General features: G+C 32.1%; 4 protein-coding genes, 2 non-coding genes and 1 pseudogene across 10 annotated transcripts in view; 4 read left to right on the forward strand and 3 right to left on the reverse strand.

Moving 5' to 3' along the window:
* The window catches only part of LOC141536572 (protein AAR2 homolog), a 100994-nt gene that overhangs the window by 25826 nt on the left and 48755 nt on the right, over positions 1–26413 (forward strand). The gene's annotated exons all lie outside the window — the stretch shown is intronic.
* LOC141537300 (U6 spliceosomal RNA) lies at positions 1227–1333 on the forward strand. Its single transcript, XR_012480910.1, has one exon. It is a non-coding gene; the product is annotated as a U6 spliceosomal RNA (small nuclear RNA).
* Positions 6896–7002, forward strand: LOC141537307 (U6 spliceosomal RNA). The gene has a single exon (XR_012480911.1). It is a non-coding gene; the product is annotated as a U6 spliceosomal RNA (small nuclear RNA).
* Positions 7182–11415, reverse strand: LOC141535477 (SAP30-binding protein). 5 transcript variants are annotated; one of them, XM_074255441.1, is made up of 3 exons: positions 11043–11415; positions 10909–10935; positions 7182–10079 (listed from the first exon to the last, which is right to left on the reverse strand). In XM_074255441.1, the coding sequence occupies exon 3, from the start codon at positions 9891–9893 to the stop codon at positions 8838–8840; it is 1056 nt and encodes a 351-aa protein (XP_074111542.1). In that variant the 5' UTR covers positions 9894–10079; positions 10909–10935; positions 11043–11415; the 3' UTR covers positions 7182–8837. The 5 variants fall into 5 exon arrangements, 4 of the variants coding, with proteins under 4 accessions (XP_074111542.1, XP_074111532.1, XP_074111527.1 ...); XM_074255431.1 differs by lacking the exon at positions 10909–10935 and having other exon boundaries at positions 11043–11229; positions 11303–11373; XR_012480601.1 differs by lacking the exon at positions 10909–10935 and having other exon boundaries at positions 9741–9879; positions 9950–10079; positions 11043–11407.
* LOC141536432 (polyubiquitin) lies at positions 12165–15003 on the forward strand. The gene is made up of 2 exons (XM_074256947.1): positions 12165–12300; positions 13174–15003. The coding sequence occupies exon 2, from the start codon at positions 13181–13183 to the stop codon at positions 14780–14782; it is 1602 nt and encodes a 533-aa protein (XP_074113048.1). The 5' UTR covers positions 12165–12300; positions 13174–13180; the 3' UTR covers positions 14783–15003.
* LOC141536085 (NPC intracellular cholesterol transporter 1 homolog 1b-like) lies at positions 15152–20198 on the reverse strand. The gene is made up of 19 exons (XM_074256332.1): positions 19997–20198; positions 19670–19887; positions 19467–19597; positions 19265–19400; positions 18993–19173; positions 18832–18915; positions 18533–18750; positions 18367–18468; positions 18113–18300; positions 17645–18047; positions 17144–17569; positions 16813–17067; positions 16594–16757; positions 16407–16522; positions 16196–16338; positions 15931–16127; positions 15622–15853; positions 15432–15545; positions 15152–15344 (listed from the first exon to the last, which is right to left on the reverse strand). Exons 1-19 carry the CDS (start codon positions 20196–20198, stop codon positions 15162–15164), a joined length of 3693 nt encoding a protein of 1230 aa, XP_074112433.1. The 3' UTR covers positions 15152–15161.
* LOC141534671 (NPC intracellular cholesterol transporter 1 homolog 1b-like) lies at positions 20441–26199 on the reverse strand (annotated as a pseudogene).

A 26413-nucleotide genomic window follows, 5' to 3' on the forward strand; every position in this document is an offset into this window, starting at 1 on the left:
AGAGCATCTGCAACCATACGGTAAAAAATTACGGCGGAAATAATTTTAAAGACGAAAAAATAAATGGAAAGTATTTTAAATACGAATTCTGAGTTAAATGTTGCAAATACGGAAAAAATTTAAGGAAATTTTTTTGTAAAAAATTTAATCTCATACAAAAAAAGGTTTCTTTTTTTAATGAACAAATTTTTAATGAATTCGCTTTACAAAATTAACTTTAAAACGAAAGTCTGTAATAAAAATTCTCATTACAAGAAATATTGTTAAAAAAAAAAGTGTTTTTTCAGTTAAGGTTGCGACAGGTGAGGTTAGAACCCCATTAAAAGTTTGTAAGGGTCAACTTCCAGTCAAATACACTCAAGTTGTGTTGACTGGCTTGCAAGTTTTCGTTTTATGTTCCCTTCTATCCGTATTTGTCCCAGACAGCTAAGCGAAATCAATATTAAGTTGAAAGCATTACCGCGTACATTGCTCAAGCCAACGCTGATACTATTCATTAAAAGTGTTAACTTTCATTCCACTCTGTCCTAACTACTCCGTTCATTATTAATCTGACCATTGATTTACTCACTTTTTATTTTTTTTTTTTTTACAGAGGTATTTTTTTAACAGCAATTTAAACTCAAAATCTAATTAACAAATTTAAACTCAGACTAATAAGATATTTTTTAAAATAGATATAATATAGATAATTGAAGACAAAAAAATGAAATAGGGAAAGGTCACAGGTTTCTTCGTAAGGTCGATTCTCAGTCGCGACGTCCACAAAAAAATATAAATAAAAAGAGAAGCCTTATTCGCCGGAAGCGATGTATATTTATTCGTTATTCTGTTTTAATATAGAAACATATTTTTAGATTTATACTTTATATGGAATTTAGTTACCTTTATAACTTTGATGAAAAATTCAATTCAAATGTATTTTCTCAGAAAGATACGCTTTGCTTTACAGTTTTTATTTTTTTTATAAAAATAAATTTAATTTTCAAGCTGTAAAAAAATTTTAATATAAATTCTTGATTTTCTAAAAATTCATATTTACATTTAAATATAAACTTTTAATTATTTAATGAATTTATTTTCAAGTAGACTTTTTTTAAAGTTTGAATTTTTCTCTAAAGAAAAATTATCAAAGTGGCCGTTAGATGCCACTAGTTTACTTTCTTCTCGCATGTGCTTGTTATAATGCTATTTTCTTTATATAACATTTCTAACATGTAGTAGATGTACTTGCTTCGGCAGTACATATACTAAAATTGGAACGATACAGAGAAGATTAGCATGGCCCCTGCGCAAGGATGACACGCAAAATCGTGAAGCGTTCCACATTTTTTGTCATTTTTATTAATTAATCTCTGTTAAAATTTTTCAAATGAAAAAATTACCAAATATTAAATTTTTTAAAAAATAGAAATATTAATTTATTTATTTTTTTACGGGGGATATTTTTATCAATTAAATAAAAATATTTATTTAATAAAATTGAACTTTTAAAATCTCTAGAAAAAAATATCAAAAAAAGGGAAGCTTGGGTTTAAATCGATAGTTGAAACCACAGTGGGCCCGTTATCAATACAATATTTTATTGTGAAGCACCTATATTCCATATTACTTTAATAACTCCTCGGCCGGTATCAAAAGAATTTGAGCATAAAGCTGCCCTCGTTTCCGGCTGGGAGAGCGAGAAATTTTATTCCGATAAAGATCTGGAAAGGCGATGCTTCTTGGGAGTTTCTAACTGATTTCGACGCCTTTGAGCTTAACCCAACCGAGAGACTCTCAACTGAACACCAAACATTCGAATTTCATAGACTCTCGTGGCTTTCGCCTTACAGATAAGCTTTTCAAGATATTTGATGTTAAGATCAACTTCCTAGTCATCAAAAGCCCTGTCATCTCCACCCTTCCTTTCCTTTCAGACTCCATTTGTCCGTCTTACTCAGTACCTTTTTATACTTACATGCCAATATTTATACGCATTCTTCTTGGATTCAAAACCTTCAAGTATTCTGAAATTTTTCTCAACCCCATTGTCTTTTAATTTTTTATAACATGTTCCTACAATTCAGTGTTAGTCTTTTTCACCAACTCAGCTCTGAAATTTTTAATGATTTTTTCGCAGTTCTTAAAAGGCACATTTTATTTAAGTTATACCCTTAGAATCGTAAATTTTACGTCACAGAATAGAAAGCGTATAAATGGAAGTGACTTTTTCTCCGATTGTCGATGCTAATGCGTTGTACACATACGTTAAGCACTTGGCTCCCTTTTTTTATATTGTCCACACAATAATATGATATTGTGCAGTATAGCATACCGATAACAATATAGCTCGATATAAATACAGTGTATAAAGCCAGGATTGTTGCCTATTGCTGCTTAACTAGTAATGCAGAATAATCGAGGTTGACAATGGTACTTGAGACAACCTTTTTACCATTTTCTTACCTTCCTGTCAACTAGTAAATGTACAAGGAGAAAGCCGGTCTATATTCATGTTATTAAAATTTAAATCTAGGGATAAAAATATTTTTACTACTCTTTTAATGGTCCAATAAATATTTATTCGCGCCGACACTTGAGCATGCACTGAAACAAATATTCTTACGAAATTTATCTTTGAATTTTTATGAAATATCTCAAAAAATAAATTACACTAGTCACAAAAATTAAGGGATATAAAAAAAATTCCAAATTTTTTGGTGATTTTCAGCGAGCTGTAACTCCGAGGAAAATGATCGCACAGAAAAAAAAAAAAAAAGCAAATTGTAGCTCCAAGTGTCTAGTTTTTAGATATGACCATGAAAATTTTTTGTCATCGTCAGGTCTGAAGAAATCCTAAGAAAACTACTGAAAAAAAATTTTTCGAAATTTTTTTCGTCTTAAAAAGGTCTACGGGCTTCAAAAAAATTTTTTCGATTGTTTCGTTTAAAAGCTCTTTTAGTAAATTTAATACCCTTTAATTTGACGTAATCAAAAAGCCTGTACGATAATTTGCCGCGGAGTTATCGTCAATCAAAGCAAAAAGTTTTTTTGACTTTGGAAATCAATAACTCTGGAAATAATGACCGTATAGGAAATCGAAGGAGGGTTTTGAAAACTACACAATATTCTCTATAAGAAAACGTAAACCGCTTTTGAAGAAAAAATTTTTTTGAATTGAAAACTCGGACTGAAAAAAGACAAAAATTCACATAATTAAGGATATTTGGATAACTTGGTATAACTTTGGATAAAATGGATGAACGAAGGATATCGTTGGTAATTTTTAACTTCAAAGTGTCCCCTAAAATCCCTAAGAAATTCAAAGCGCTGCGATTTTTTGTTCATAGTGCCCAGAAGCTTCAAATTCTGTGTTTTCGCAAAAATCACCATTATGAGCAATTTTGTGATTTTTATTCATTTTTCCATTGAAAAATTTTTTTTTCAAAATTCTTTATTTTTCGATCAAAGAGATTGATTTTTCAAGAAATTTGAAAAAAAAATTTCAATTTTTTTCGAAAATTTTTTTCGAAATTTTCTCAATTTTTTTCGACTGTTGTTTTACCGCCGGCATTAGCGTTACCCAAAGCGTACCACGTGGAGGTTGCTCGATCGGATTTACGCTTCTCACACACACACGTGTGTGTGTGTGTGTGTGTCTTTGTCTGCGTGTTTGTCTGTTTGCAGCTGCCGAATGACCTCTGTACGCACGGCAGTAACTGCTCAGTACCGTGTATTGCCACCTCTGTTCCGAATCACAGCTCGTAAACGCTCTTACATGTTGATGCATCGTCGAATATCACGTTGCGAAATTCCTTGCCAACAACGTAACATCGCTTGAGTCAACTGATGAAGATTGTGCAGTTGCGGATAGTCTCGCCGCAATCGACGCCCAAGCATGTCCCAAACATGCTCAATTGGGTTCAAATCAGGACTCATCGCTGGATGATTAAGCGTTGTTACGTTGTTGGCGCGGAGAAAAGTTCGCGTACGAACTGCAGTGTGAGGACGAGCATTATCCTGCATCAAAATGAACCGTCTTGCCCCCATGCGTGTGCGCATAGGCAGGACGTGTGGCTCCAGAATTTCGTCGACGTACCTATCGGCAGTCAACGTCCCACGAACGATGACCAACGGGGTTCTGGTATTGAAGGACACGCCTGCCCACACCATGACTGATCCACCATTGAAAGCTGTAACTGGTCTCGTAAAACCATCCCGATCTCGTTCTCCACGACGGCGCCAAACGAGAGATCGTCTATCGCTGCCATGAAGACAAAATCGAGATTCGTCAGTCCATAATACACTGGTCCACTGTCTACGACCCCAATGGTGATGATCATGAGCATAGGCCAATCGGGCTCGGCGATGTCGTGGAGTGAGCATAGGCACGCGATTTGCACGTCTAGCGCGTAGTCCTTGCTCTCGAAAGCGATTTCGAACCGTCGATGCCGATATGTGTTGTTGGGGAGGACGTTGTCGACGATTGCGAAATTGATGAGCGATCGTGTGGGCATGCGCAGTAGGGTTTCGACGAGCTTCTCGAATGATAGCTCGATCATCACGCTGTGTAGTGATTCGTAGTCTACCTTGACCCGGACGACGATCGTAACTTTGAGTCGCGTTAAATCGGGCATAGGCCCGACTGATAACGGACTGGCTCACTCCCATAGAAGCTGCTACTTCCACCTGACTATAGCCCTCTTGAAGGAGGGTAACAATGCGAGCCACATCTGTGGCAGCTAAATGTCGACGAGGCATATCAAAAGGTGCTTATCAAAGAAAAGCTTACATAAAATTCACGTAAGGAATTTAGGCTAAAAAAGAAAACGTAAAATTCAAGTTTTGTGTGAGGAAAAGCCGAACTCCGCGGGGGTATATCAATTTGTTTTTATTGAATTTTTAAAATGAGATTTAAAACTAAGGCAGTTGTAGCGGATAGAAAAAATTGAGTTAATTTTTTTGACAATAGTGAAGCATTCTGAAGACGATAAAAAAAAAAAAATTTTTGATAAAAAAATTTCGAAAAAATTTTCGAAAAAATTGAAAATTTTTTTTTCAAATTTCTTGAAAAATCAATCTCTTTGATCGAAAAATAAAGAATTTTGAAAAAAATTTTTTCAATGGAAAAATGAATAAAAATCACAAAATTGCTCATAATGGTGATTTTTGCGAAAACACAGAATTTGAAGCTTCTGGGCACTATGAACAAAAAATCGCAGCGCTTTGAATTTCTTAGGGATTTTAGGGGACACTTTGAAGTTAAAAATTACCAACGATATCCTTCGTTCATCCATTTTATCCAAAGTTATACCAAGTTATCCAAATATCCTTAATTATGTGAATTTTTGTCTTTTTTCAGTCCGAGTTTTCAATTCAAAAAAATTTTTCTTCAAAAGCGGTTTACGTTTTCTTATAGAGAATATTGTGTAGTTTTCAAAACCCTCCTTCGATTTCCTATACGGTCATTATTTCCAGAGTTATTGATTTCCAAAGTCAAAAAAACTTTTTTGCTTTGATTGACGATAACTCCGCGGCAAATTATCGTACAGGCTTTTTGATTACGTCAAATTAAAGGGTATTAAATTTACTAAAAGAGCTTTTAAACGAAACAATCGAAAAATTTTTTTGAAGCCCGTAGACCTTTTTTAAGACGAAAAAAAATTTCGAAAAATTTTTTTTCAGTAGTTTTCTTAGGATTTCTTCAGACCTGACGATGACAAAAAATTTTCATGGTCATATCTAAAAACTAGACACTTGGAGCTACAATTTGCTTTTTTTTTTTTTTCTGTGCGATCATTTTCCTCGGAGTTACAGCTCGCTGAAAATCACCAAAAAATTTGGAATTTTTTTTATATCCCTTAATTTTTGTGACTAGTGTATTCACATGCTTTACTATCAAACTAAACGAAAAACTAGACAGTAATTTTAAAATAAAAATAGAGTAATTAAAAAAAATTTATTTTATTATTAAAAAAAAAAAGCTGCTTAATTTTTTATTGAAAAATTAATTTGCTTAATAATCATAAAAAAAAAAGTATCCATTTCAAAATCAAATCAAAGAAATACAATCCATTTGCAAATAAAACACTTTTTGTTAATTTATTTGTCCATATTTGTATTTCATTTATTTTATCACAGTAACGTCAAAAAAAAGAAATCGGATATTCATCTGGAGCACGCCTGCAAATACTCACTACGCAATTTCGTATAATATCAATTTACTATTATACAATATATTTTATTTGTATTTATTTGTAGATGTTCTCCTTATATCCACAGCATGATGTCTCTTTCTAACGTTATTATACCCTGTCTTTCTGACTCGCTCTTGCGTTATAACCCCTGGAACATACAACTACCATTTGGTATTGTCACATACTAATAGCAACTTTGGTATCCCCACGGGTTTAACTCGAAAGTTCCCCTTCGCTCTTGTGTATTCGTTTATCACTTGCGTCCATGGATATAAAGTAGAAATTTCTCATTTCCCATGCTCCAAAAAATAAAATGCTAAATTATTACTTAATATTGTTCCTCTGAATATTTAAATTAATAACTTTGTATGAATTTTTTTTAATAACTCGCAAATTATTTTATTTTAATCAACGTTCAATTTGTAAGCTTAAAAAATCTATTAACTTCTTACAATTATTTTTTACCATTTTTTTTTTTTTATTTAAGTAAAATAAAGAAAATGGAACTTGATCATTTTTTCTTAATTATTAATTTTTGTAAATAAATTTTTAATTATTTAAAAATTTATTTTGATGTAGACTTTTTAAAAATTTTAAATTTACCTCTAAAGAAAAATTATCAAAATAGCCGCTAGATGACACTAGTTTACTTTCTTCTCGCATGTGCTTGTTCTGATGCTATTTTCTTTATATAACATTTCTAACGAATAACGGATGTACTTGCTTCGGCAGTACATATACTAAAATTGGAACGATACAGAGAAGATTAGCATGGCCCCTGCGCAAGGATGACACGCAAAATCGTGAAGCGTTCCACATTTTTTGTCCTAAAATTATTTATCAAATTTTTTTTATTATTTTGCATAATTAAATTTTTTAAAAATAGAAATATTGGTTTTTAAATTCTTAAAAATTTTCTAAAAAAATTAATTTTATTATTTTTGCCTTAAATAATAATAAATTATTAAAAAATCTAGTATAAATAAAAATGACCCAATTAAAAATGGATAAAAGGATAAACTTTAATGTGTAATCAATTACAATTAACATATCATTCAATAATGAACAGGTATTGATATTTTAGTATTGAAATTTATCACAAGATTTAGTAAATTAATAATTATTCCAATTGACGGATTACAATTAAAATAATATAGAATAATCATATAATTTTAATCACGGCAGTATTGTTGAGTAATTCCAGTTAATAAATAAATTTATTAATTTTTACATTAGTTAAATTTAATTTATTATTAATTTTTCAATCCGATGTTGATCCACAGGATTTATTATGCTTGCAAAAATATATACTTATATCGTAACATTAATTTAAACTATTCATTTATTTATTTATATTTAACAATTTTTCTAGATCCACTCTCGCATACAATTTTTTGTTTAAAATTTATTTAATTGTAATTGCACAAGTAAATCTTATAAAAATTATCATCTAAAAAATTAAAGGCAATCGTTAAATTAAAAATACCTTTTTAAATGAATAATTATAATAATTCGTTATTAATTACTTGTTATCTTTTACATTTAGTTAATGAAAAATAATTTATTTTTATACATTCCCACTATTATTCTATTTGTTTGTTAATTATCTAATTATTCAATCGTACACTCATTAATTCTGAGACCAAAATAATAATATATAATATTTTGTCAGGCAATTACGATTATAATTTTTATTTTAATTACACAACAAAAATTTTTTTTATTTTACTCAAACATTTTTATAAATTTAAATAATTATTTATTGATATGAAAAATTTATACGAGTAAATTCTGGTTTCTACATTGCAAATGGAATGTATCGATTAATATTATAATAATAATAATGAATAAATACATCACTAAATAACTGTTTAATATCAAACAATATCAAGTAAACCAAGTGAAAAATTAATTATCGCTGACAAAACATCAATACGCATTCTAACTATAAATTCTAACAGTGATGATTAATTACTAATAATGAAATTCAATCGTCCGTTGGCATACTTTATTATTTAAATATTTTGCTACTTAATTTTATTTATTAAATCGCTGATAATTCATTAGAGTTTAATTAACCTGTTTTATTGATTTGTAATTTTTCTTTAAGTTTCATTCAATCATCCATTAATTTGAATCAAATAGTCTGATAATTTTCACAATTCAATAAAACTATTGATTAATTAAATTTAATGACAATTATTCAGCTTCTCTGATTATTTTTAATCATAGAATTTTTTTATTTCATCTACATGTTTTTGTAAAGGAAAAATAATCCAACATTAATGCCAAAAATTAAAAAAAAAAAAAAAAAATATTTAATTATTTTTTAATTTTTGTGCAAATATGTAGATAAAATAAAATAATAATTCTATGATAAAAAATAAATGCGATTGTTACAATAAAAATTGTACTCGAAATTTTCCTATCAAGACAAAAAATTTTTTAGACAGTTTGCTGATAAAAAAATCTAGAGTAACCGTAACAACACCAAAGAAAAATCCACATGAACTGTCTAATTAGCATTACAGAATCGAATTTTTAATAAAACAGTATCGTTGCAATAAAGTATTTACCGTAATAAAAAATGGCATCATAAAAAATAGAAGTATGTACAGAGATTGTGTATGTAGCTTGATTTTTACAAAATAACATATGTTACAGTCTTTTCTTTGGTAACGAACCAAAAGCAGATATTACAGTAGCTTTCGTAGCAGAGCTGGCGTTTAAAGTAGTCAAGGTAGGCTGGGACAGGAGTACGGTGGGCTTTATACTGGGATTAGCGGTTCCAGTGGCAACTTGGTCCCACTTGCTTTTTCTCTTCTTGGCGTCCTCTTCAACAGTGGGAGCAGAACTGTTTGGGCGCTTAGCGGTGCCCGAGACAATCTCGATTTTAGTTTTTTCCTTCCTAGCCTTCTCGAGCTTGTCCATTTCGGCTTTTTGTACCTTGGCGAGCTCCTCGTAGTAGGAGTCTTTGCCCCACTTGAAGGGGTCAAACCGGTCGGGCGGGTAATTGGTACCCAACTCATTGATGCTACAAAATTGAATAAGTTTTTCATAAATAGAGGGGTTACGAAAGTCTTTGCGCTGCTGGATCGCTTGATTCATGTCGACGCCGCCTTTGGACTCCATTTTCCTGAAAAGTACCGTTATTTTTTCCTGGAGATCCGGCGGGTACTGGCCAGGCGGCTCCGGCGGAATAACGACACCGTCCAGGTCCGGGGCGTCCGAGAATTCGGGGCCATCTGAAACCAATTCTCCGGGATGACGTGAGGGCGACTTTTCACCGGACTTAACGGAGGGTGTTACGCCATTGTGATTAGGCGGGTCACCCTCGCTCGGTGGATTTGCCGCCCCCTCGTCATCCGAAACAATAGTATCATCAAAATATGAAACCAAACGATGCACCTTATTATGTACTGTTAGATTGTCAGTAATGACTAAGGTGGAGGACGGTGGATTTTTATTACTGGGTAAATTACTAATAGACTTTTTCCCAACGCCGGAAGCAACGTTCGGGCTATTGGAGGCTGATCTCCCAGATTTGGGACTGGTGTGAGCCTGCTGGGGCTGGCCGACTTGGGCATTATTGTAAGGGACGGCACCCTGGGGAGTGGAGGTATTCTCCTGGAGCTCGTCGTCCACCCCGTCCTCGCCCTCCGAGTCGGTATAGGTGGCCGTGAGAGATGCCAGAGCAACACTTTGTACAGACATGGTTAGTTGGCTTTGAGTCCGCTTTTTTCAGAGATATATTTTGTGTTGGAACTCACCGAATTTATGCTTTAGCTTAGGATTTTTCTAGCTAATGATGATCTCTAGGATTACCGCTTGTTTTTGCACAAGTACCTTTCTTTGCTGATATTATTAGCCTCTTATTGTCTCCTACTCGGCTAGTTTCATCTGGAATATATTCATAAGTTGATTAGTTTTTTGTTTCATTGATTTTTAAAGTACTAAAATTATTGAATTATTTTTAAGTTGATCAGTTTTTTTTTACCCAGACGAAAAAAATGTCTTTATTTCTTATTTAAAATTTTTAGCATTCAGAAGAATTATAATAAAAAATAAAAAAATCATAAAAACACATACTGTACGATTTTGATCTTGACAAAAAATAACTTTCATGTTATAAAAATAATTATTTATATAAAAAAAAAAAAAAAAAAAAAATATTAAATTATATAAAATCAAATATTTAAAATAATGAATCTTATAAATCATATAAACCAATGACAGAAAAATATTAATTATTTTTTTACTTAAGATTATACATGCTAGTAACCTTGCAGTAGTTAACAAGATACAAGGTCATTTCTTGATTATGTATTTAGAGATAAAACATTTTAGATCGTAACTCAGCAATTATTGGAGAGTAAAATCGAGAACTAATTTATGAAATTTATCAACCTCGAAGACATTTATGAGTTTAGATTCAACACTCCAACACCTGACGGGTACGCTGGAATTGCCGACAGTGCGTTCAATTATCCAGCACTTAAAATACTCTCGAGTTGTCCTCAATCGTCCTCTCTGGTCACTGCCGTCTCATCATATATCACATTTTTTTTACTCTCTTATAATTATTATTTTAATAACATTAAGATTATTATTATTATGGTCGACGGAATCGTACAGTATGTATCATACATTACAATGTAGGTATTATAAAATTATTGTTATATTTTTCCGCCTGGGTAGTTACTCATAGCGAATTGATTTTCAACTCCACTTTAATTAATAAATTAATATTCGACATCTAAAATATTAAAAGAATTATTAAAACTCAAGTAACATGTATTAAAAGTAAAATACATTTTTAGATATAAAATAGATAAAACTAGGTTATGTATTTGTCAAACTTACCTATTAATTTAAAAAATAAAAAAGCAATTATTCCCAGTCATATAATTTATATCATTCATCACCGAAACATGGCTAAGTTGTGTATTAAAATACAGCTGGTCTGTTGAATATTTTTATACTGAAATGCAAACGCTGATACAGTATTTTGATGGCCTTGTTGATTGGAAAACAAACTTCTTCACCTAAACTATTTTACACGGTACTTTTTACTCCAACACTTAAAAACGATGATCAGTTAAATATTTTATTTATAACCTTACTGATGATTGATCTGTTAGATTTTTTTATTTTAATTTTAATCTAAAAAAAGATTCTTTTTGGAACTTGTACACTTCTCTTAACAGGTCAATACCATCCGGCAGCCATTTTGGGCCACTAATTATGTTTTATGTATAGTTTTTTTTTCATAGGGATATTTTAATTCTTCAATTATACAGTTCTTTATTCACTAGATAGATTTTCACGCCATCTGCTGTTCACTGAAATTAGAAAATATTTTTTTTTTAGCACAAAAGTCAAAAAATCAACTCTTATAATTTAGATGAAAAATATGAAAATATATCACGTGAGCAAACTATTCGTAACGTAATTGGTCGAATATATCATAAACATGAAAATATATGCAAATCCGAAACTCATGCGCGCGCTTGCGCGCGCAAATTTGAATTCTAGTAAAACATTAAAGTTAGCTGTCACTTGACAATTTAAAAATTTTTTTTAACAAATAAATTTGCTCCAAAAAAATTGCATTTATAATTTTTTTAAATTTCTAGATGTCAATTTTTTTTTTTGCCATAATTTATTTGTTACAATATTAATTATCAACGATCTGCTAAGTTAATTTTAATTTTTTTTCTAATTTAATTATTGAAAAAAAAAATTAAAAAATGAAAAACCTGGCCTAATTTTAATTTTATCAAAGTGACAGCTAAATTAATTAATGACACTGAAGTTGACAAACATTAAAAATTCTTTTAGAATTTTATATCAATTAAATTATAAAAAAATTTAATTTTTGAAATTGTTTCAATTAATTTTTTTATATTTATTATTGTGATTATATTTACCTATACACAATTCTAGAGAACTTAAAGTTGTAAAACTGGTAAAGCTGCTCCGAGCGCTCGGATAACTACCACCGTATTTCGCGTTCCTGATCATTCGTTGTTAGTCACTGGTGGGATACTTACCAAGCTAATAATTATTTACGTGATTCACGCAATTTATTTTCTACTTATATCAAGTAATTCTTCAACAAGTAAGTACAATATTTATTTTCATCAAATTATTCTTTATCGTTGTAATTTATTTCGTAATTAACTCGAATCACAGACCACATTTAATTAAAATAATTATTTTGATAGAAAGTTCTCGTATGTCCTTTGTTCTCGGGCGTCCATTTTATATCTGCAGCGTCACATTTATTCAGGTCAATCAATAGTCGAGAAAATTTTATTTATTCGTTGATCTAAATTCATTCTGTTTGATATTTCTTTTTAAATATTATTTATTTTAATTACAAAAAAGTTTTAAAAATTTACATTTGTTTCGTGATTATCAAATTCTCCAGTTTTATTTTTATTATCAATAAATCAATAAGTAAGTAAAATCTGATGAAAATAACGGACGCCATTTCATGAAAATTGCTTTGTCATATTTTTCCTCAATTATTTTACGTCAAACTCATAATAGAAATAAATTTAATTAAATAATAAATCCAAAAGTTATTTTCGTAATAATTAAAACTGATATTTGATAATTTATAGAATTTTTTTTATCAGATCTGTCAAAAATAAAATTCCAGAATTGACATTTGGATTAAAAATTATTTCGTGAAATGTTTTAAAAGTAATTTCTAGATAATTCATATTTTAAATTAAATAAAAAAAATTTATTTGGTGTTAATTAATTTTAGTATCGTATTTTTTTTATTGGATTTATTTACTGTCGATCTCTCAGGTCATTTTAAAATTTAATGAAAATTAATTTAGCCGAAATCTAAAAAGTTTTCGATTTTTTTTTAATAAAAAAATTATTACAAAAAAATTTAATTTGTAAAAAAGTTGAAAAATTATTAATGCAATTTTTTAATTATTTATAAAACAATACTAATAATCTTGATAATTTACAGACAAAACATGCAGATCTTCGTGAAGACTCTGACAGGAAAAACCATAACTTTGGAGGTGGAAGCATCAGACACCATCGAAAATGTGAAAGCCAAGATCCAGGACAAGGAGGGAATTCCTCCAGACCAGCAACGTCTTATCTTCGCTGGAAAACAACTCGAGGATGGACGTACTCTTTCTGACTACAACATCCAGAAAGAATCAACCCTCCACTTGGTATTGCGTCTTCGTGGTGGAATGCAGATCTTCGTCAAGACATTGACCGGAAAAACCATCACCCTGGAAGTGGAAGCATCAGACACCATCGAGAACGTCAAAGCCAAGATCCAGGACAAAGAGGGAATTCCTCCAGACCAGCAGCGTCTCATCTTCGCTGGTAAACAACTCGAGGACGGAAGAACCTTGTCCGACTACAACATCCAGAAAGAGTCCACTCTCCATTTAGTTCTGCGTCTTCGTGGAGGTATGCAAATTTTCGTAAAAACTTTAACCGGAAAAACGATAACCTTGGAAGTCGAGGCTTCAGACACTATTGAAAATGTGAAAGCCAAGATCCAAGACAAGGAAGGTATCCCACCAGACCAACAACGTCTCATCTTCGCTGGTAAACAACTAGAAGATGGACGTACCCTCTCTGATTACAACATCCAAAAGGAGTCGACTCTTCATTTGGTTCTGCGTCTCCGTGGTGGCATGCAAATTTTCGTCAAAACTCTGACGGGTAAAACCATCACTCTGGAAGTCGAAGCTTCCGACACCATCGAGAACGTCAAGGCCAAGATCCAGGACAAAGAAGGAATTCCACCAGATCAGCAACGACTCATCTTCGCTGGTAAGCAGCTTGAGGATGGTAGAACTCTTTCGGACTACAACATCCAAAAAGAATCAACACTCCACTTGGTCTTGCGTCTTCGTGGTGGTATGCAAATCTTCGTCAAGACATTGACCGGTAAAACCATCACCCTGGAGGTGGAAGCTTCCGACACCATTGAGAACGTCAAGGCCAAAATTCAAGACAAAGAAGGTATTCCACCAGACCAACAACGTCTTATCTTCGCTGGTAAACAACTCGAGGATGGAAGAACTCTCTCTGACTACAACATCCAGAAAGAATCCACCCTTCACTTGGTCTTGCGTCTTCGTGGAGGTATGCAGATCTTCGTCAAGACTCTGACCGGCAAGACCATCACCCTCGAAGTTGAAGCTTCTGACACCATCGAGAATGTCAAATCCAAGATCCAGGACAAAGAGGGAATCCCACCAGACCAGCAGCGTCTTATCTTCGCTGGTAAACAACTCGAGGATGGACGTACTCTTTCTGATTACAACATCCAGAAAGAATCCACCCTTCACTTAGTACTGCGTCTTCGTGGAGGTATGCAGATCTTCGTCAAGACTCTGACTGGTAAAACCATCACCCTCGAAGTTGAGGCTTCAGATACCATCGAGAACGTCAAAGCCAAGATCCAGGACAAAGAGGGAATCCCTCCAGACCAGCAGCGTCTTATTTTCGCGGGTAAGCAGCTTGAGGATGGAAGAACTCTCTCCGACTATAACATCCAGAAGGAGTCCACCCTTCACTTGGTTTTGCGTCTCCGTGGTGGTCAATAATCATTCATCGTTTACCAGTAGATAAAATAGTCATACTAGAATACATTCTTTTATTATTTATAAAATTATTATTCATTCCAAGTTTGATTTAATTAAACTTTTTTTTACTGCAGTCTCATGGGTAGATTTATTGTAACCTACTGGTACAATTAGTAAATAATCTCGGCGTTATAATTCTGGAATTTCTTTTGGCTTTTAATAAATAAAAAAAAATAATAATATTTGGTGATTTGAAATTATTTATTTACATTATACTTAGATACATTATATTTTTATTTTTATTATAAGTTATTTTTTTTAAATAATTTCAGAATCTGTCCTCACTGGGCCTGGTAATTATAAATGGTAATTTTTATTAATAATTTTCATTAAATTTTAATCAGTAATCTTGATACTTACCGATGAATCGTAGGAGCACAGGTAAGAATATCAATCCGTGAGAAGCGCCGATTATTAAAATTCCCAAGTACATTCTGAAATAGAAGACTTGGAATATTTGAGTCTTGGCGAATGCAATAACAATTATCCCAATTAATTTCGTCATAGTTATGCCTGAGAAGACCTTTAAAAAATAAAAAACAAGGAGTTACAAGTAATTATTATTATTTATTATTGATGAAAATATATATACGAAATAAAATAAGCTTACAGAACTGCCCATGTCAGTGAGAGCTTCCGAGGTTTTGGCGACTCTTGTTTTTTCAGTAGAAGTAAGGTACGAGTGAACCAGGTGACTGCAAAATTCAACAGAGATTCCAACAGTCTAAAAAATAATAAGCCATTTTAATGATTATAATTTTTGCGCGCCGTTCTTCAGATTTTATTTCAACGAATGTTACCATCACTAAATTGACGAGCGAGATCGCATTGAGAGATATGTTCCACCAGTACATGTATCCGAGCATGTTTACGATGATCATCGCTACGGTCAACAGTACAGCCACCGCCGAGAATAATGACAGTCCGGTGAATAAGTACGTCACCACGAAAACGACGAGAAGCGACAGACCAATCGACTCGAGCAGTTCTTGCCAAATCGTCAGATACTGCTCGTAAAATACGTAAAAAACACTGAAAATATAAATTTGTATCTTCATCACATCTTCAACCGACTCCTTATGCTACTATCAATTTGATGAATAAAATACCTGTAGGGAAAGACCTCGATTGTTTGATTAGCCAGGGAGGCGCTGTTGATCATACTCGTTATATTATCAGCGATAATCCGAGCGTACGAGAGAGAGTTGTACCAATCTGACTGCTTTTTCAAAGGCGTATGGTAGCTCATGAAGTACGTGTCTCCAACATCAATCATCCCATGTTCGTCAGACGAATACTTTAATGCCTGTCGAAAATTTAATAAGCCAATAATTCATTTTACACCACAAAAAAACTTATGCAATTGCAACGTACATCAAGATAAGCTGCACGACCACCTTTCGCACAATTGGCATCTGGTACATCTGACACAAAGTAGCTGATATATTTACGAAAACTTCTTGCATCTGGTCTTAATCCTAATTCATCAGTTGGTATATTGCAGCTCTTGCAATCGTCTATAGTGAGTGAAATTCAGAGTTATTAATTTTATCTAATTGGAATTTTAATGTTTGATAAAATTTACATCTAGTATGAGGGCAAAACGATCCATTGCTTGGAAAGTATTGACAGCAGCTGGAAATTGTACTCCAATCAAAGTAATCGTCGATCCATGAGGAAGCCGGTTTTGCAATATATGATCTGTATTTTTATCAATAAATTAGTCATCAATGATAAATTAATAGCTGTTTTAATATTTAAAAAAAAATTACATTGTAGATTGTTCCGAAGCAGTAAAAATTTGAGTATAAACGGAGTCCGAATTGCACTTTTGACCGCCACAAATTGCATTTTGAACATTTGTATTCGTGTAATTTAGCCCACTCTTCACTACAAAATATACTGGTGGACCCATTGATAAAAGATCTTCCATGAACTAAAAATAATCAACTCTAATCATAAATATAAAAATCATCGGCTGAAGGCTGTACCTTAAAATACTTTAAAACGTAAGAATCTTCGGACATTGAGAGCTTTTGATCCAAACCAAGTTCAACATTGGGCCCAACGATACAATGAAGCACTAACGCGCCAATAAAAAATACTATCACTCCAATTCCGACAGATTTCTTCATCAGAAAAGGTGTGTAGAAGTACGAAAATATACTATGAATAATTCTGTAGTCTCCATCATCATATATTGATTTCTTCACTTGAATACAACACAAAATCTCAGCTCGATGATTCTGTAGAAGATTAAACAGAAATATATATGGTGTTGTACGAAAAAAATTTTTTGATGATTGTAAGTAGAGTTATTACCTCAGATCGCCGTACATCTAACGCGAGCAAACTTATAAACGCTGTGATTTGCAGCAGAAAGTTTATGAGTATCGCCACTGATGCGTACAGAGCAAACGTGTTGACAGCTGGCATGGACGAGAGGGTTCCGATCAAGAAACACAGACACTCGGAAATACTTGTTAGTAATATGCTGGGCCCTACTGACGATAGAATTCTTCCGATGTAATCTGGTATGCTTTCTCCAGCGCGCAAGGGATTTTTCTGGTGAGTTTGAACGAGAATGAAAATATTGTCGACTCCTACTGCCAATACCAAGAACGGAATCACCTCGAGTGTTAAAAGCGTCGTCGGGACTCCAATGTAGCCGAAAATTCCAAAGGTGCTGGCTACAGAAGCTAAAACAATAATAATTCCACCGAGACTGATCAATATTTTACTGGTAACCTGTAAATAGAAGAAATTAATCGCCGTCATCAGTTGAAGCTTTGAATAAAATCATTGAGATTGTAATTTTCTTACGAAGCACTGTTCGGATAATTTAAATTGTCCTAGAGTCAACATTATGTAGAGGAACATGAAGGCATAACTTATGACCACTGTTTGTATTTCAGTCACAGAAGTCCTTTGCAATTCATCTTCAATTGACCTCTCTGCACTGTAAGCGACTTCCATAAACTCTGGACACGCAGAACTGCTCCAATTTTTCATAAAATCCAGATACTTTTGTTCCCACTCTAACATTGGTTGTAATTTTGTTTTGTTCAATGAATTTTTAACCAAAAAAGTCAGAACTAATCCAGTAGATTTCAAATAATCAGTATTTTCATATTTCAATTTATTATCCTGCTGAAAACCTCCGAATGCTACATCTGGAATAATTGGTCCTTTAAACGGTGCCATACAATCTGGAATATACGGATTTCTGTAACGGAAATTAATTACTGTAGTAGTATAAATTCTTTTTTTATTTTAGTCTTATAATCTTACTGTATGCATTTGAGCAATTTTTCCAGATTTTCAGTAAATTCAGTTTCATTAAACTTTTTAAAATTATCTTTAAAGTATCCCCACACACTTTGCACCGCACACAATTCTAAAGTTACTGGTCCATCAAAGTCACTTTGAATTGGAGCAAAGCAAATTTTTTCCAAGCCTTCATTCGAATCCTGGCCAATCTATTAACAATATCAATCCTGAATTACTTAATCGTTAAAATAAATTACCTAGTGTTTTAATTTTACTCTCAAAATTTGCTGTTGAAGATCATAAACAGCAGTGAGGAATTCCTTTCTGAATACTGGACCGACTTCAATAGTTGCATTACTTGAAGGTACATATGTAAACTAGTGTTAATACTTTCAATTAATATCAGTTTTATCTACGGTATCATTGTATCAAGTAACTTACATTTTCTAAGCCAACAGATTTTATAAAAACTTGCTCGGTGCGATAAAAAGGAGTGAAGTGACTGTCAAAATAATCTCTCTCGGCCCTAGATCTACTTTGAGGCGAAGACCAAATTTCGATAGGATTGATGGTTATTTGCAGATACATTGAACCATAACTTAATCCTACTAGCACATAAGATATCAGACACAAAGATACGGTAGGATATTTTGCAAAAACTGTTAACGAACAGGTAGATTAATTAAATAACTGCAAAAATAAAAAAACATATAGAGCAAAAATAAAAATAAAAAACTTACAGTATCCCCATTTGCTAAATAACGATTTGAATTTTTTGTGACAACTAATTTGAAAGTCATAGCAGTCACTCATTTTAAAATTATCTGCACAAAATAAATAAAATAATTAATCGCTTCCTCCGAACTTAAAATTAATAAATAATATCTAAAAAAATACATACTGGCCCAAAATTTTTTCAAAAATATCTGATTCAAAGTGAAGATCGTACTGATAATAATTATCATTATTCCGACGATTATTCCGTAGCCTTTAAACTTAAGAATGGTAAAAACCGAGTCTTCTTCCTTCCACTCGATAATATTTTTGCAAACACAGTCGACGCACCCGCATGCAGTCGAATTCTTCGAGCAATAAACAGAAATAAACAACAAAATTTATTTATGTTCTATAGAAAATATCTACAAGGCAATTAATAAATTTATATTTTCGTACTTCATAAGCTTCACTGCATAACTTAGTCGGCGGATTCAATGGCTCGGTTAAATTTTTTTCTCGATCCGCTTCATAGACATAAGTTATTTGAAAGGGAACCATAGGAGTATTTATGCTTCCCATAGAACTGAACCATCTATACATAAATTTATTATTTCGATATAAAAACTGGAATTTTTTGTTAAAGTTTTAAAGTACCTACAATTTGGGTGAACAATGACTTGCTTCGTAAGGGATGCATGCTACATCCATGACCAAATCACCTGTTTGCGGCATTATTACTTTTCTGCACGAATCGTAAGTCGCATTTACATATTCTTCTGATATATAAACCTTGTCAGAAGAAAACATATATTAATATATTAATAAATAGCAATAATTTTAAGTTGAATTAAAATGTACTACCCTAACTTCTTCGATATACTTTTTCCCAGTAGCGGGATTAATTTTACTCTCTACCTCGGCCATAAAACTACTTTGATTTTTAGCACAAGTCATTTGACAAATTGACTGAAGTAAATTTTTATAACAGGTTTTACAGCGACCTAGGACCATTTCAGCCATTGTTAATTTTTCGTTCATTGCAAAAATTATGTCTGCATCACAGCAAGTTTCAGGATGTTCTAAATAGCGACCAAATAATAAAAAATATAGTATAATGTTTGAAAATAATTTTTTTTTTTTTTTATTAAATTCTATTGATTTACAAAAAAAAAAGTGAAAAAAAATTACCGGTGTCAGAAAAAAATTCTGGGCATCTTTTCTTGAGAACTTGTTCAGCTGCTGAGTCATTAATTAATTTAGCTGGACCTTTGTAAGGACAATATTGATGACCAAAAGAGAGATCTGCACATATCCCGTACCAAACACATGTAGGTTCTGCAGTTACAGAAGAAATTAATGCACCGATCAAAAAAATTAATAAATAAGCCATTCTTTCAGTAAAAACACTATTTAAAGTTAAAAAAAAACCATTTGTCAAAAAATTCACACGTATGGAACTATAATTTTAAATGAAAAAGAATTTAATAATAACTCATTGAAAATAATTAGGACAAGGGGATATAATTATTCAATTAATATCAACTGAAGATACCGGGAAGAAAAAATAACAGACTTCGGTAACTTCATAACTTTGATCGAAGACTGAACTTTAGACCGACTTGAGAAAAAAAAGTAGCTTATCATTGTGATTATCAGCCAGATGTTCAGTCACGAATAGATTCACATGAAAACTTTTAATCTTTGGTGATAAAAAATTCAACAAAAGTATTTGGATTAAATAACTGAAAAAGTTTATTGTTTATTTATTCAATAAAGTTATAAAATACGCTAACTTAAAATATTAAACACACATTTTTAATTATATAAAGCATAAAAATTATGTTTTAATTTGCATTTGTGCGGATGTCTTCAGTACCTCGCTCAGAGGCTTCTTAAAGAGCTTCAGAGTCAGTATTTGCTTGAGTCGGGCCTGGAAAAAATTATTTTAATTATAATGAATGATACAAATAATTTTTGGATTGAAAATCTTAGACTTACCAATAAATCGTAGGAGCACAGGTAAGAATATCAATCCGTGAGAAGCGCCGATTATTAAAATTCCCAAGTACATTCTGAAATAGAAGACTTGGAATATTTGAGTCTTGGCGAATGCAATAACAATTATCCCAATTAATTTCGTCATAGTTATGCCTGAGAAGACCTTTAAAAAATAAAAAACAAGGAGTTACAAGTAATTATTATTATTTATTATTGATGAAAATATATATACGAAATAAAATAAGCTTACAGAACTGCCCATGTCAGTGAGAGCTTCCGAGGTTTTGGCGACTCTTGTTTTTTCAGTAGAAGTAAGGTACGAGTGAACCAGGTGACTGCAAAATTCAACAGAGATTCCAACAGTCTAAAAAATAATAAGCCATTTTAATGATTATAATTTTTGCGCGCCGTTCTTCAGATTTTATTTCAACGAATGTTACCATCACTAAATTGACGAGCGAGATCGCATTGAGAGATATGTTCCACCAGTACATGTATCCGAGCATGTTTACGATGATCATCGCTACGGTCAACAGTACAGCCACCGCCGAGAATAATGACAGTCCGGTGAATAAGTACGTCACCACGAAAACGACGAGAAGCGACAGACCAATCGACTCGAGCAGTTCTTGCCAAATCGTCAGATACTGCTCGTAAAATACGTAAAAACACTGAAAATATAAATTTGTATCTTCATCACATCTTCAACCGACTCCTTATGCTACTATCAATTTGATGAATAAAATACCTGTAGGGAAAGACCTCGATTGTTTGATTAGCCAGGAGGCGCTGTTGATCATACTCGTTATATTATCAGCGATAATCCGAGCGTACGAGAGAGAGTTGTACCAATCTGACTGCTTTTTCAAAGGCGTATGGTAGCTCATGAAGTACGTGTCTCCAACATCAATCATCCCATGTTCGTCAGACGAATACTTTAATGCCTGTCGAAAATTTAATAAGCCAATAATTCATTTTACACCACAAAAAAACTTATGCAATTGCAACGTACATCAAGATAAGCTGCACGACCACCTTTCGCACAATTGGCATCTGGTACATCTGACACAAAGTAGCTGATATATTTACGAAAACTTCTTGCATCTGGTCTTAATCCTAATTCATCAGTTGGTATATTGCAGCTCTTGCAATCGTCTATAATGAAATTAATAGCATAAAAATTAAGGATTTTATTTAAAATTAAAGTAATAATTTTTTCATCCAATGCAGTTATATTTTTAATTTAATGCAGATTAAATTTACTTCGGGAATGAGGGCAAAACGATCCATTGTTAGGGAAATATCTACAACATTTCTGAATTTTGCTCCAATCGATGTAATCATCAATCCAGGAAGAAGCTGGTTTAGCAATGTATGATCTAGAATGTAAAATTTAATCAGCTCGCCACGTAATTCTAATAAATTATAAAAATAAATCTTACATTTGAGATTGTTGAGACGCAGTATATATTTGAGTGTATACAGAATCTACGTTGCATTCTGGACCGCCACATACTGCATTCTGGACGGTTGTATTGGAGTAATTCAATCCACCTTTTACTACAAAGTACACTGGTGGTCCTACTGATAATAAATCTTGCATAAACTGGAATAATTTTATCATAGAAAATTTTTTGCAACGATACTTGAACATTTTAAAAGAATTATAAAGTTTTTTACATTAAAATACTTTAAAACGTAAGAATCTGCGGACATTGCGAGCTTTTGATCCAAACCAATTTCGACATTAGGCCCAACTATAGAATGAAGCACTAACGCGGCTATAAAAAATACTATGACTCCAATTCCGACATTTTTTTTCATCAGTAAAGGCGTGTAAAAGTACGAAAATACATTATGAATAATGTTGTGATTTCCCTGGGTTGCTGTCGATTTCTTTATTGGAATACAGCACAAAACATCAGCACGATTATTCTGTGAAAGATGAAACAGAAATACATATGCTATTGCACCGAAAAACTTTTTTGATGATTGTCAGTAGAGTTATTACCTCAGATCGTCTCACATCTAACGCGAGCAAACTTATAAATGCTGTGATTTGCAGCAGAAAGTTTATGAGTATCGCCACTGATGCGTACAGAGCAAACGTGTTGACAGCTGGCATGGACGAGAGGGTTCCGATCAAGAAACACAGACACTCGGAAATACTTGTCAGTAATATGCTGGGCCCTACTGACGATAAAATTCTTCCGATGTAATCTGGTATGCTTTCTCCAGCGCGCACGGGATTTTTCTGGTGAGTTTGAACGAGAATGAAAATATTGTCGACTCCTACTGCCAATACCAAGAACGGAATCACCTCGAGTGTTAAAAGCGTCGTCGGGACTCCAATGTAGCTGAAAATTCCAAAGGTGCTGGCCACAGAAGCTAAAACAATAATAATTCCACCGAGACTGATCAATATTTTACTGGTAACCTGTAAATAGAAGAAATTAATCGCCGTCATCAGTTGAAGCTTTGAATAAAATCATTGAGATTGTAATTTTCTTACGAAGCACTGTTCGGATAATTTAAATTGTCCTAGAGTCAACATTATGTAGAGGAACATGAAGGCATAACTTATGACCACTGTTTGTATTTCAGTCACAGAAGTCCTTTGTAATTCATCTTCAATTGACCTCTCTGCGCTGTAAGCGACTTCCATAAACTCTGGACACGCAGAACTGCTCCAATTTTTCATAAAATCCAGATACTTTTGTTCCCACTTTAACATTGGTTGTAATTCTGTTTTGTTCAATGAATTTTTAACCAAAAAAGTCAGAACTAATCCAGTAGATTTCATATAGTCAGCATTATCATATTTCAACTGATTATCCTGCAAAAAACCCCCGAATGCTACTTCTGGAATAATTGGTCCTTTAAACGGTGCCATACATTTCACGTTGTATGGATTTCTACAAAAATAGGAAAGAAATCATTTTAATTTTTACGATTATTTTTTAATCTTTTTGATTAAATTTTCGTACTGCGTGCATTCAAAAAGCTTTTCTATATTGTTATCATATTTCTCGGTAGTAAATTCCGTAATATCATTTTGGAAGTAACCCCATACACTTTGCACAACACACATGTCTAAAGTTACTGGTCCATCAAAGTCATTGCGAATTGGAGCGAAGCAAATTTTTTCCAAGCCTTCATTTGAATCTTGTCCAATCTTAACAATTAAAGTAATTTAAGAAACTTTTTATTTTTTTACTTGTTGATTTTAATACAAATTTATCACATCTTCAACTACTCACTTGTAAAATTTTTTGTTGAAGATTATAGACGGCAATCATAAATTTTTTTATAAACACTGGACCGACTTCTAGGAACTCATCATCGTTTGTTATGTATGTAAACTAGTATTAATACTTTGAATTAATCTCAATTTTCTTTATAGTATCATTGTAACAAGTAACTTACATTTTCTAAGCCAACAGGTTTTATAAAAACTTGCTCGGTTCGATAAAAAGGAGAGAAGTGACTGTCAAAATAATCTCTCTCGGCCCTAGATCTACTTTGAGGCGAAGACCAAATTTCGATAGGATTGATGGTTATTTGCAGATACATTGAACCATAACTTAATCCTACTAGCACATAAGATATCAGACACAAAGATACGGTAGGATATTTTGCAAAAACTGTTAACGAACAGGTAGATTGATTAAATAACTGCAAAAATAAAAAAACATATAGAGCAAAAATAAAAATAAAAAACTTACAGTATCCCCATTTGCTAAATAACGATTTGAATTTTTTGTGACAACTAATTTGAAAGTCATAGCAGTCACTCATTTTAAAATTATCTGCACAAAATAAATAAAATAATTAATCGCTTCCTCCGAACTTAAAATTAATAAATAATATCTAAAAAAATACATACTGGCCCAAAATTTTTTCAAAAATATCTGATTCAAAGTGAAGATCGTACTGATAATAATTATCATTATTCCGACGATTATTCCGTAGCCATTAAACTCAAGAATGGTAAAAACCAAGTCTTCTTCCTTCCACTCGATAATATTTTTGCAAACACAGTCGACGCACCCGCATGCAGTCGAATTCTTCGAGCAATAAACAGAAATAAACAACAAAATTTATTTATGTTCTATAGAAAATATCTACAAGGCAATTAATAAATTTATATTTTCGTACTTCGTAAGCTTCACTGCATGACTTTGTCGGCGGATTCAACGGCTCGGTTAATTTTTTCTCTTGATCCTGTTCATAGACATAAGTTATTTTAAAGCCGCCCAATAATTTAGACATTTCACCCATGAAACTATACCACCTGTATATTAAGTCATTTGTAATTACAGTAATTACAAAAAAAAAAAGTTTTATGTTTTATACCTTTTTGGCGTACATCGGCTCAGTCCGTATTGTCCACAAGAAATATCAAGCACTGAAACGCCGCTTGCCGGATACAGTACTCCTCTACAAGAGTCGAAAGTCGCATTTATATATTCTTCTGATATATAAACCTATTTTTATTGTTTATAATATTATTTATTTTATTAAATTATATTTCTATAAAAAAAAAAATTAATAAAATTTTAAATCATGAAATTTTTCTTAGTTTAAGTAAATTTTGATTGATTTAAGAATTTTTCTTGATTCAAATTAATTAATTTTTTTTTTTTCTGTGTAGCTAATTATTTAATTATATTGAAGTTTACAGGCATTAAAAATGTTTTTTATAATTTTATAACAATTAAATAATTTATTTATTCAATTTTTATGCCAAGGCAAAATACCCGAACGACAAAAATTGTTATCAAAAAAATTAGTGAATGTTTTTAGATGCATTTTTTTATTCTAATTGTTATAAAAATAAAAAAAAAATAGATGTCAGCTAACTTCAATAATTATTTGAATTATTTACCTCAATCTCTTCGATAGAACTAATATTAGTTTCTTCATCTATTAAAATTTTGGCCGCAGCCATAAAATTACTCTGATTTTTAGAACACGTTATATCACAAATCGAACGTTGTATATTTTTTAAACAAGATTCACAACGTCTAAAGATATGAAGCATCGCTATCTTGTTACTCATTGTGAAGATTATATTTGAGTCACAGCATGTTTCAGGATGCTCTAAAATTAATTAGAGATTTTTTAATAATTTTTTCAATATTAATAATAATAAAAAAACATACCAGTATCAGAGAATAAATGAGGACACAATTTTTTTAATTGTAATTCTGCTTCATTATTATTAATCAACTTGGCTGGTCCGGTGTATGGACAATTTTGTATCGCGTTTTTTTTTATACACTCTCCGTACCAAACACACGTCGGATCGGCAATTATTAATGGCAAATTGTAAAAGAACAAACCAGCGAAAATAACAATAAGTTTCGCCATTGTAAAATTTTTTTTTTTCAACTAAAAACCAATTTATTAAATAGGTCTTTAAATTTATTTCACTAAAAAATAACTTTAATGATACATAACTGCTGTTTACTGTAGAAATAAATTTATTAAAAGAAATATAATTAATAAATTTCAAAAAGAAGTTAATAGGCTCTCGAACAGGTGTTATAGCCTCAAGATAAATTGACTCATAGCTTGTAATTAACGTTATCATTAGAATTAAAT

Source organism: Cotesia typhae, unplaced genomic scaffold (genome assembly GCF_013202065.1).
Source record: "Cotesia typhae breed Kobodo isofemale line unplaced genomic scaffold, CoteBio_Ctyphae contig_123, whole genome shotgun sequence".
Taxonomy (NCBI): Eukaryota; Metazoa; Arthropoda; class Insecta; order Hymenoptera; family Braconidae; genus Cotesia; species Cotesia typhae.